Source organism: Poecilia formosa, unplaced genomic scaffold (assembly GCF_000485575.1).
Source record: "Poecilia formosa unplaced genomic scaffold, Poecilia_formosa-5.1.2 Scaffold144, whole genome shotgun sequence".
NCBI classification, from domain to species: Eukaryota; Metazoa; Chordata; class Actinopteri; order Cyprinodontiformes; family Poeciliidae; genus Poecilia; species Poecilia formosa.
The window spans coordinates 1,390,328-1,403,005 of record NW_006800083.1 but is presented as its reverse complement, the minus strand read 5'-3'; the positions used below and the strand labels follow the sequence as shown (position 1 = coordinate 1,403,005).

The following is a 12,678-nucleotide window of genomic DNA, read 5'->3' as shown; positions in this document are numbered from 1 at the left end:
TGGTGGTGAAGTTGTGAAAAAACATTATTTTCTCAATAATTAAATGTTTGCAAATTAAAGTTGGGATTTTCTGAACTATCTAGTGTGATATTATGGTACTGCAATGAGAAATATATTTATTTTACAGCTTTTTTTTTAAATCTCCACCAGGGGTTCCAGTATCCGTGTAGGGAGCTGTATGCGTATAGCAATTTAACATGTAAACTTACAGGCAGTCCAGGCATCCTTTCAATCTGGAAGTTATCATCAAAACACAAAACTCAGACCATGCATGGTAACATTTATTCCTCACATGCAAAAAAGTACACCACAGAGACGAGAACCGTCACATACAGTATAATATAAAAAAAAAAACAAACAGTAATAATAGAGATGAAAGGTGAACAGCTGGCTCCTAAACACCAGCACCACAGAAGAAGAAAATTCAAGTGAATCTGGAGCTGTGGCCAGTAAACATGGGGAGTCTTTGGATTTTTGCTGCTTCTGGATGTTCAGATGGAGTATTAATAATATTATTATTATTATTTTTCTTTTCTGCACAGCTACGACTCAGCCTGCGACTTACATTGCTGACGTTCACTCGAGGACTTTGGATTGTAATATCTGTATTGTTTCAATTGTAAAAAGCCCTTAAATGACCATTAGAATTCAGCAAATGGCATCCAGTTAAATGCATTTTAGTTTTAATGGTGTAAAAAAAAAAAAAAAAAAAAAAGACACTTTAATAGCTACAGAAAAACAACTCTATTGAATAATGCATCGTGATTCGTTGATTTTTATCTGAGCTTTGGAGCATTAAGCCTTTTCATATGTCAATGCAACATCTACATGACTCTAAACACAGCAATGAGTTTTCTCTTAAAGTGATGAATCCAGACAACGTGTCGTGCCATGATTTTAAGTAAGTCTTTTTTTAAATGCTATTTATTCTTAGGCAAACTCGTAGACTTGCTCTTTTACAAAAATAAGTGCGTGTCAGGCTGCTTGGCCTTTTACATGCGAAGGTATTGCATATATAGTTTTCCATATAAATACATTACATAGCCATACAAGAAGAAGGGTAAAACATCCAGTAAAAGAATGGATTTTAACAGTCAAAGTATAGCAATGTGAAATGTGTTAAAAGTTTGTAAATGTAAAAAAGACTCTGCAAAGATGGAAGGTCAGATGAAACGGTGTTTGTAATAAAGGCTTGATTCATATATGGTGCAAGACGTGCTTTTAACTGTCCATAAGGACAAAATACACACACAAAGAAAAGGGTTTAATGTGCAAACCTGTCTGTCCCTTAAGGATGGGAAACAATAACAGTCTAAAAGAAGGCAGAGTATTGGGATGTATACATTCAGGCATGCAGTTGGTCTCGTTTTTCTTAAGTTGGAAAACAAAATGACTCAAGACAAAAGAAAGAGTTTTTCTTCCACAAACCCTTGAATTTACATCGATTCTTTTCTTTTTCTTTTCTTTCCTTTTTTTCCACCAATTGCTGACGAAGCAGCCATCCAGACGGCGTCAACAAACCCAGCAACAGTTGGGATACAAATGTTTTATAAAATCAAAACTATCTGTTCGTTCATAGATTCCTTTATCTGAAATATATATATTTTTTTCTTCCTGTGTATACTTCGAGTGCAATACGTTCATTTAGGGTATATGAAGATTAAATGAGCCGTCTGAAGTTCAAAGACTGTATTTTAAAGGATCCTCCACGCAGACAGAGAAAAGTCCATCATTCATCCACTTTACATTTACAAATCATCCTCTTCATGTCCAGAAATCCATTGTTCAAACAGGAGAAATCATCCTCATCACACAAATCTGCATTCACTCCTTCCTCTCTTTTTCAAACTCGAACAATTCAAAAGCAGGATATTCTGTCAGGCAAATGATACTGGGATCTAATGCATGCATTTTCAGTGATATATATATATATATACTTTGATCGGTTTACTTGTTGCACGACAGTCATTCATGACTCGTCTACATTTTTTGCTAACTGAAGTTAATCTTAATGCTGTAACTTCATGGCATAGAGTAGGGAATCATACTCCATATCTGTGGTTTGGCTTCGACATTGCATTTTTTTATTTTCTCCTCGCTCCTCATGGTTGTTGGCTTAGAGCTGGAAAAGAAAGGAAGAGGGGAGAAAGAGAAAGGAGTGTTAGGTCAGTTCATACTTGGCAAACGTGCTACAGGGTAGCAGGAGATGGTGTATTTATTACATGCCACAACAAAATAATGTATGTACAGTATTCTGTTGAAGCTCTAAACTACCTTTGGTAACACTTTATTTGAAGGGGGTTGAATAAGACTGACATGACACTGTCATAAAAACCTGTCATGAACATGAATAAGCCTGCATGAATATTTATAACTGTTGTCATAAAGCGTCATTCGGTAAATTATGACACTTTCAATACAAAGTTGGCATTATTCAAAATGTCTTTGTTATGACAACTTGACATTAACCAAGAAATCATTACTGATATAATTTTTTTTATAAAAGTATTACTGATTGCACTTTAAAAATTAGGTAACTTTATGTTACTAAAGGTAAAGTTTAAATAGTAATGATTTATTGGCTAATGTCAAGTTGTCATGAAGACAAATATTCATGAAGACTTATTGATGTTCATGACAGGTGTTATGTCATGTTTATGACAGTGTCATGACAGTCTTATTCACCCCCCTTCAAATAAAGTGTTACCCTACCTTTTATTTTTCATTTGATGCAACATTTGAGCCACACGGCCTTGTGATCTTTTAAAGTGGGCTACTAAAAGTCTCTCTTATGGACTTTTTATTTTTATTTTTTATTTCTTTGGCTTTTTGTTAACTTTTTTTGTCCTTAACTTTACAGAAAAACAATTTCAACATATGGAGAGTCATTCTTCCACATCTGAAATGCTTTCCCATATTATTTCACATGTGATAATTTGTGAGCCAACGTGGGAATTATCTTGTGTAGCAACATGTTAAAACATATGCATCAAATCTTTACTGTCCTTGTCACTTTCTACAAAAGCACAACATTTTAAATCAGTAATCGACTCAGCAAACAATTTTATTTTCTAGAAATGTGAAAAGCATATCGGAAAACCTTGCATTTCTCCATGGAAGGAAATTATATTGTGCTGTTACATGTAAAACCCACCAGTTGTACTCATGTGTGGGAATCATATTGTCTTTTAACATGTGAACACATGATTTACCCATGTGGGCATTACATAGTTGTAGGCAAATGTCAGGCACACTTGGGAAAAGATGTAATGTTTATCAAAATGGAATCTATATCACACATGTGAAGCACGTGGGAAAGTTAAATGTGAAATATTTTCCAGTTTAGTTCACATGTAGACATTTTCAGTCTACTAGACATTCGAAATGTAAAATATTTCCCCATGTTTTTCACATTATTTTACTTGGAAATTTAACATTTCACATTTTTACATGTGAAATGTTTTCCAATGTGATTCATGTGAATCTCTCAACCTACCTAAACTAAACTTTTACTGATTGATGTTGGGTTATGACAAGATCTCATCTCTAGTTTTTCCAGAGTTATTGCTAAAAACACACATCGTTCCCATGGACAAAATATTGTGCTCACTGTGAGAACTCAAAATGTATTTTCTAAGCTCGATGCAATTGGATGGGCTCTTCTGGATAGGAAAAGTGTTACCTATTCTTGTCTTTAAATTGTATTAAGTAAATCTCAAGCAATGATTAGATTGTGTTGGAGTGTTGTTAAACTCTGAAATGTCTGGTCAGCGATGTTTGTGCACCTGAAAAGTGAACTGTGGTGTAGACAACGATGATGAGCAGCCCCAGGAAAATGGAGACGATGCTCAGCAGGCGAGCCAGTCGACCCAGCCTCCTGGCCCCGTCCACATCCCCGTTCTGAAGACTGTTTCTGGACTGGAACACACAAAAGAAAAAACTCAGAGCAGAATCGAGTCGTCTCAAACAATCCAACAATCCCCTCGATTTATTAATCTGGTTGTTGACACAAAAGTTTCAGAAAAAATAAATATGAAAAAAAACAACCAAACAAAAAAAACCTACTTTGTCTAAGTAAAAACATGTCTGCGCTGCGTGATGCTGTCATTACCATCTGTCTTGATGGTAGGAGTGCATCTATAAATCAGCCAAGGAGACCAGTGATCGGCCAATATTTACATGTTGATCTCATTTTTAGACTGATCTCATGTATCCACCGATCTTATCTACCAAAGGTCTAAAAATCAGCCACTGTCTTCTGTTGCTTTGCTAAGAGCGAAGTTTGACTGACAGACCTGCCCACAGGGTCATGTCTAGACGTTCACAGTAAACAATCACTCCACTATTACCAATTGGTGAATTACTTGCAATTTTAGCAACATTTCAGGTGAAAAAAAATCGGTATCGGCCAAAACCGGAATTGACAGGTCAGGCTTTTTAAAGATCGATGATCTCTGATCGGCAAGAAAACTGCAATCAGTGCACCCCTACAGGCATTTCCTAGACACTGCACACACTCTGTTTACATGTTGGATTCTTCCGATAAGCTAAATCACACAGAGTTTACAGGAAACTATGCAAAATCCAGAGAATGTTCCAGCTTAACTACACCTCCTCTTCAACAGTTTCACAGTAAACTATTAATCAAGTTGATTTCCATCTTTAGAGAACAAGAGGAAATGGCAGTCCCACAGTTCAACACTGTCGAGCTGTATAATTCTTCTACAGCCCTTTAGGGTACAATGCCAATAAAAAATTATTCCCAGCTGTCACTGGTGAAATTGTCCTTTTCAAATTGGCAATTCAGGATTGATGGAGGACTGTGCCTCGCAGAGCCAATCGGAACAGATGAGAGCACAACACTGCGAAGGTGCTGTAATTCATTTTTATGCTGTATGTATATCGCTTTATTTTCACCACAGACACGGCGACTGGGTGATTTATGTGTATGCTTGTGAGACATGATGAATGGGAAGCCTCAAGTCCTCGCTCTGCAGTTTCATTTGGGAGTCTTAAAACAGAAAAGCTTGCATGCGTAATTTCTCTGCCTTTCCCTCCCTCCTATTGTGTCGTCTGCTAGCTTCATGTGCTTTAGACTCAGGAATGCCAAGTTCATTTCAAATGTTGAATACAAGGAATGCACTAACCTCACTTATGCTCATGTCGCTCGTATATGTATGCACACATTCATTCAGAAGTGTTTTTGGTAATGTTTTTCATCTATTAATAGGAAACCCTTTAGTTTACCATTAAACCAACATTAAATTCACATAAACTAACCCCATGGACCTTTTCTGTTTGAAATAATCTGTTAAAAAATAATTTAAAAAAAGATTGAAAATATATAAAAAAAATCATAATGATAAAAGAAATGAAAGAAAATCATAAGCAATACTGCCCTGCAGATTTACTGGCATTTCCGTTGAAGACGTATAAAAAGCTTTATGAAACAAAAACTTATGTAGCGCTTTTCAACCCTCACAGGGTTCCCAAAGATGCTTTACGATGAAATCAGTCATTTCCATTCACATGCTGATGATGGCAAGCTACAGGATTGTAACCAAAGCTGCCCTGCCCTGCAGTCTGACAGAAAGACACAACGACAGAGAATCGAACCGGCAACCCACTGATTGCAGGGCGAACTTTTACAACTGTCGCCTTAGAGTACATCAATCCTTTCTTGCAATCTGAATCTTGAGTCTGGTGTCATTTTTGCATAAAATCATGTATGTTTCATTAATTAGCATTGTTGCTGTTAATACTTTCTGCAGTCAGGGCAAAACATAGACTTTTATAACATATCACAAGGTAGCATTAGGCAATGCGCATTAGAAATGGACTCTGTGATCTGCAACTTTTGGGGTTAATAACAGAAAAATGTCATTTTGAACATTTAGACAATTGAAGCACCAGGACACAGAGCAAAGTCATGAGGTTAAATTAAACATGAAATGTCACATTTCAGAGGTTCCACATCAAGACTTCTCTTAGGAGCTGTTCATGCAGGCTTGTCTTTGCAACACATCAGGAAATAGAGCTGTTCTTCCCCCTCATCCTTATTAAATTACGCAATCTTTTTTTTTTTGTAAGTCAATTTCCTCATTTAGATAAAGCGCTATTAAAACACTGGTTGAACAGTAATGTATGTTTCGTCGTTTGCCTCTTTCATTTTAAGAAGAAACTGTTTTTTTTTTCTTTTTTTGCTTTTCTTAATGACACTCAGGAGTGTGAGTGTTGTCTCTCTTCAGTTAATTGACACTTGAGTCTACAGAGCTGGGATTGGCTCAGTGTTAGGATTACACTGCAGAAAGGCAGAGAGATAAAAGGGCTTGATGAAGTAGCTCCTGCAGGCCTCTGGAGGCGGGGGTTTCCACCACCCTGACGATGCTGGCAAGCCATCATAAATCACTGCACTGGAAATGCTGACCGGTGTTTATGCCTTCATCTATTTTCAATTGAAAACTGTACGTTTACCATAGTTTTGCACGTGCTTTGTTTGAACACCTTTCATTTCTATTAAAGCCTTCAGTTTTCTTCTTGCTGTCATCAATAGTGAGTCTGATGGTGCTGAAATAAATATCAGTTGTTGCCAGTGAGATTTTCCCTCAAATTTTCTCATCAGCATCTTTTATCTAAAGCCACAGTTTGCTGAGTTGTGGCAAAGAATTAAAATGACCTCGTTGCTCAGAGGAAGCAGTCAGAAGAAATAAACAAACAAAATAATAAAAAATAAAAAAAATGCAGTGATCACATTAAAGTGAAGGCAACGAGCGATTGGAGGAAACGCTCCGAGAACTTTCTACTTCTTAATTCTCATACAGTTCTTAGTGGTTTTAATAGTATGTTTTAAGTCATTGTCATGTCGCAGATTTCAGTTATACTTCAGTTTTATTTATTTAATTATTTTACAGATGGGTCAACATTTCCAACATACGGCCTCTGATGCAGGTTCTGAGGTTTCCAAATCATGGAAACCTTTCCTGCATCACCCTGCAGTGACATATTTGGTTTATCACATCCTCTGTTCTGGTGTCCAAATTATTCAGTTTTAGAGTCATCTATGTAAAGAACATTAAGTCAGGATTCCTAGTCTTTTTCTGCATTAACATTGACAAACTGGCCTTCAAGTTTTCTTAGAGACGAAAGGGTTCCTCTTTCTGATTGCAGATGCAACACTCATCCCAGAACCTGCTACAGGTCCTGAGATGACACTTTAGGCTGTTTGGTAACTTCTTTTAGCATCTTGCAGTCGGCTCTCAGCATTCTGAGAGCCGACTGCAATCGGCTCTCAGAAGGCTGAGAGCCGATTGCAGTCGGCTGCAATCGGCTGCAAAGACTATTAAAAGATAGTCTTTTAATAGCCTATCTTTTATTAATCAAATACACAAACACATTTTGAACACTTTTAAATCAACCTGTCACATTCCTTTGGATCGGAGCAGCTGTTTTGAATAACTGCACAGTATTCACGTTGAAAATTTGCGCCAATGCTACCGTATTTTTATTCTTTATTGTGTTTTTATGTATTTTATATTCTACCTTTGTGTGAATCTACTCTATTGTGTGACGATAGAGGAATTTCTATTCTATTCTATTCTATTCTATTCTATTCTATTCTATTCTATTCTATTCTATTCTATTCTATTCTACCTCTGTATGTTGGTGGTCGTTTAGCAACTCCTACGATGTTACCATGGTGTTCACTTTCATGTGATATGTTCACATTTTGGCGCCCTGTGATGGACAAGCTGTCACAGGGTGTCCTAGTTTGTCCACATGACTGCGTAAAGTGTTAAGATGTTAACAGATCAAAAATAAATATCTCTACTGTTTTATTACTTTTCTCCAAAATGTCTGTTTGTTTCTCATTTGAAATGTAAATAATATCAGGAAACATGAAAATGATGTATTACACTCATTTTTTTACAGTATGGAATTTGAAGAGGACTGTGAATACTTTATAGATCAACTCCAAAGTGTGTGTGTGTGTGTGTGTGTGTGTTCCTTTTCTTCTTTCTTTTATTTTCATCCTTTGCATGCAGAGACACACTCGTGTCTCACCTCTATGACTGCGGTGTGAAGCTACGGTACAAACTCCCGGTGGAGCCGGTATCGATCTGGACTCGCATCACAAAGGAGAGCAGCATCAGCACCTTGAATCAATGCAAGTCTCTTTCAGAAAACGCTGCTTATTTATCCTGCTTAGAGAAAACATGTCAATGAAATAAGGAAGATTTATGGAGACAGTAACACTTCCTCTAAATGCAGAAAAGAAAACAAAAAACAAAAAAACAAGGAAAGGTTTTTGTCTAAGCATTCTTATTTAGGATATGCGTTTTCCTACTTGATTAATATCTTTATTGATTAGAATAAAGGCACAACTGGTGATATTGGTTTTCACAATGTGAAATCCTTCCCTTAAAATGCCTCGATTTCTCCCTGTGTGTTCACACTCGGCGCACTCTGTAGTCTGTCATGTGTTCAAGCGGAGGAAGGTGGAGGCTGGTGAGGCAGTAAGTGCTCCGTTTTTTTTTTTTTCTGTCTCTCATCATGAATAATGAAGAACAACCAGCAGCCTGGTGAGAAGGAGCACCGTACAAAAGAAACCATTTTTGATTATATGACAATGTCACACAATAAGTCTCCATGTGGAATCATTATTTAGTACAAAACATGATTTATTTGCATATTTTTTTACAATAGGATACACATTTTACATTGGGTATATAATCTTTTTTATGTTTATGGTGAATTGCAATGTAAGGAGAATAGAGAAATTGAGCCTGTAGAGCAGAAATGTTTCGATCTTTTGTTTAAAACACTTTTATCTGGTTACTTGGGCCTTGAGGATCTCTAAGCTGCTATTTTTGCTTTTTCTTTTTTTTCATTTCTGCCTTTTTACACCAGACTCACCATTAAAGTTTTAAACCTCTTAACACGGTCAGATGATCAAATGTGTCAGAACCGTAAAGGCACTGCTCTTTATTGCTGCAGCTGTGAGATGCCTTGTAGCTGCTGAAAAAGCTTGTACCTTTACTTTGCTCCTGTGGTTTAGCTTCTGAGGTTAACATAAAACCTTTTTTTGTTTTAGAAAAAAAGTTTGGGATTTTGAGAGGCAGGAGATTTCTCTGTTGGCATCCTTATTTAGTATATATCCAGACTCACTCAACTTCTAAGGCTGAAGCCAGGACCAGCAGACGTCTGCTGTATTTAAACTACACCAAACCCAGAAATGTAACTTAAGTTTATTCAAACAATTTAATTAATCTGTTATCACTTTGTAATTTATGTAGAAACAAATTGTCATGTACATGGGACATGGAGATTGAAGGCTTTCACAACTGATATGCTTCCCGTGTGAAACATGTACTGAAAAACACATTAAAACCTTTAGATCAGATTAACCAACATAAACTAGGGCAGTGTAAACAAGAAGCCTACATAAAACAGGGTTTATTTAAACTTCTGTAATCTTTGAACTTTTCACATCACTTCACTCACTTCACTCCAGAAGTGTTTACATGTTACATTATTCCAGTTTTCCATTTAGTGCATAAATATTCCAGAGGATTTTAGAGGAATCTCTTGTCCCTTTATGTTTAGTTTAGAAGGAAGGAAGCACCAACTAACCTTATGTGTGTAGTTCATCCTTATTTCATTGACTGTGCTTTTGTTGAAGTACAGTCAAAAATTGCATTTCATGCTCATAAAGAGTTATTTTATGACCAATAGAAAAGCAAGCAACAGAGCCAATGTGTGTGTGTGTGTGTGTGTGCGTGCGTGCGTGCGTGCGTGTGTGTGTGTGTGTGTGTGTGTGTGTGTGTGCATGCGGAGGAAGGACATACCCAAAATGTCTTACCAAAGTCAAAGAATTTAAAAAGTTGTTATACAAAATGTCAAATAAAAGTGTGTAAAAAAACTGAATTAAAAAAACCTCTTTAATCTGGTATTTTTTTTAAAAAAAGAAATCATATTAAAAATCCTAACTGACCTCAACCAGTAAGAAAAAAACAAAAAAACATTACACATGTTTTATTTACAGTAGATGCAAATAACTTGTTTTTTATTTGTGACAGAATGGGTGCATCGTCGTAAATAAAAGCTTAAAACAAAAATAATTAAACTTGTTTCTACATTTGGCTTTTCACTTTGTGGTGCTCAAAAACTGCAGCATAAACTGCTTTGCAAAGCTGCCGTTTTGCAACTGCTAATAAGAAGTCATTTACCTACCCCACATGCATTATGCACAAACACACTCATTCCTCTGGTGTAACAACATATGCAAGTCCATATTTTACAGGCATATCTGCAGAGCGTGCAATAATCCTGCTACAGTTTAGATAATTATTATCGGGATGCTCTAGTCTCGGCTGCAAAGGGAAAAAAAAACCCTATCACCTCTCCCTCTCGTATCCCTGTGATTGGCTGCACGCCTCCCAGGTTTAGTTTTCTGCACCAGAGCATCTTTCAGGAATCTAGAATGTCATTTTACAAGAAACCAGCATTTACATTTCTTTCCTTTCAATTTCTTTCAGGACAATTTATCAAAAACACTGAAATTCAACCATGTTTGTTTTTGTTAGATTCCTTGAAACTAAATGCTAAAACTTACTCCCTATTTAGTAAATACTTTGAGTACGCTTACTCATATTCCTCCATTAAATTTAGTAAGCTGTTAATGAGTCTGTGAGTCAATACAATAAACCTTTGCAAGGAAAGAGCCTTACCGTCTCACGTTAATGCTGATAACACCATTATACTGGTGACAACCTGCAAGATTGATGAACTTTGCCGAAAACTAGTTTGATACAACTGGGTGGATATTAGAAAAAAAATATACAATGAATGAAAATGAGACCACATCTGTCATAGACTACTTATTTCAAGACAGGTACATTTTGAACTTACTTAAGTTCTAAACAAATGTAATATTTTCCTCTGCTAGCAGCAACAAGGCAGCTCAAAATGCTTTACTAGATAAAAACGAGCAATAACCAATAATGAAACAAGCAACAAATGCTACGTTTTGTCAAATCCCACAATCAAATATACACCATGTATTAATTAATGTTCCAGTTATTCTAAACAAGTGTTTTTTTTTCTATCTTGAGTTTATTTTTTATTCAGGAATTATTTTTGGCTCTATTGGTCTGTATTCGAAGGAAATGACAGGACTCTTAACGTGTGGGTGTAAACGTTTAAGAAAGTTGGCCATTTTCTTTAAATCTCTCACTTTTATGGGATTCGGCAAACGATAATGATAAATAATAATTAGAATTGATTTTGGTATATCTCACTGACCTAAAAAGGAAAAGGTTAGTGTGTGTTAACATCAATTTGTGGAATAAGCAAAGGGCTTTGTGTCTTTTTAAAAAGCGTACATAAGAATCTAGTTTCATCTGTAATTATCTACATCTAACGCAACAGAAAACCTCTTAGTGTGACTTTAACCAGGATCCAAGGCTGCTCATTGCACTAGCAGGGCATTTCAAATCAAGCCAGCTCTTTAAAAGCCCCTCGTTCTTCATTTGTTATTATGTTTTTGACTTTTTCAGAGTCTGGACACGTTCCTTTGACCTCCCATTGCTACTATCATTCTCTGTTAGAGGTATCTGTTACTCTTCAGCCATGGGAATTTTAGAACAGAGCGGTGAACTTACATTATAAGGCTTCATCTTGTGGTATCGGCCACATTACTGTTCATCTGATCACAACCGATGCTCCGTTATCCCGCTCTGACTCACTTGCACTTATATCTGACATCAGTGCAATTTCTCAGTCAGGTTTTTTTTTTCTAATCAAGTGATAGGAACTACTTTATGGCCATTTGCTGTCTCTCTCACACCCATCTGCCCTTGCTGTTTTGATCTTCCTTGGGAAGCCTGTATCTCCTTTCTCATTCCCTCAGAAAAGAGAGAGGATGCTGATGGCAGCCACAGAGCTGGCTAACTGCAGCAATCTGCCCTCTGCAGAGAAACTAAATTGACTTCCCTCACCATCTATTGAGTTAGCGGCCATCTCCAGTTTCTACCTCCTTCACTTTTCTTTCTTCTTGCCCTCTGTCAAAGCTTCTCCTCAGTACTTTCCCCATGAAGCCGACTTGTGAATGTCAGTAGGTCTGTGATGGCAGCTTGGGGAAATACAGCGCATACTGCCTAATATTGCTTGAGTGTGTAGTGGCCACATGAGTGACATTAAGGAACTAATGGGTTTCCTCCATTGATTTTGCTTTGTTCTTCCATGCATCTGAATTTGGCTTTACCACAGCAGGAGAAGTAAAAAGAAAGACACTGTTCAGCGGCTTCAAATACCGACGTGAGAGAATTACTACAGACGGCTGTGTGAAATGTATGTTTGTGGGAATCCAGAAAGCTTGAATGAAAAGCAAAACTGGATTTGGTGTTTGGTTCAGTTTTCCCTTTTCATGTTGAGTGACTACTGAGCCCCATTGACACAAAAGCTATTGGCTTGGATTGCTAAATCCTCTGACACATAACAATTTATACCATGATTCCAAGTAAAGCATGAAAAAATCTAAGAGTTGATTATATGTTCAGACTTATGAAATTCATTAGCATCTGTAATTTCTGTGTTAAATACTCTACAAAAGGACTGAAAAATGTACCTAACCAAAGGCATCCATCCATCCATCCATCCATCCATCCATCCATCCATCCA

The 12,678-nt window shown here is 36.7% G+C and overlaps 1 protein-coding gene across 1 annotated transcript in view; it reads right to left on the bottom strand.

The window, feature by feature from the left end:
- Nucleotides 1–263: 263 nt before the first annotated feature.
- Nucleotides 264–12,678, bottom strand: part of LOC103145579 (tumor suppressor candidate 5 homolog) — a 16,045-nt gene continuing 3,630 nt past the window's right edge. Inside the window, exons 2-3 of the mRNA XM_007563061.2 lie at nt 3,786–3,918; nt 264–2,122 (exon numbers count right to left, since the gene is read on the bottom strand). Of these exons, the coding sequence (XP_007563123.1) occupies nt 2,103–2,122; nt 3,786–3,918 (153 nt within the window). The 3' untranslated portion in view covers nt 264–2,102. The remainder of the gene's footprint in view (nt 2,123–3,785; nt 3,919–12,678) is intronic.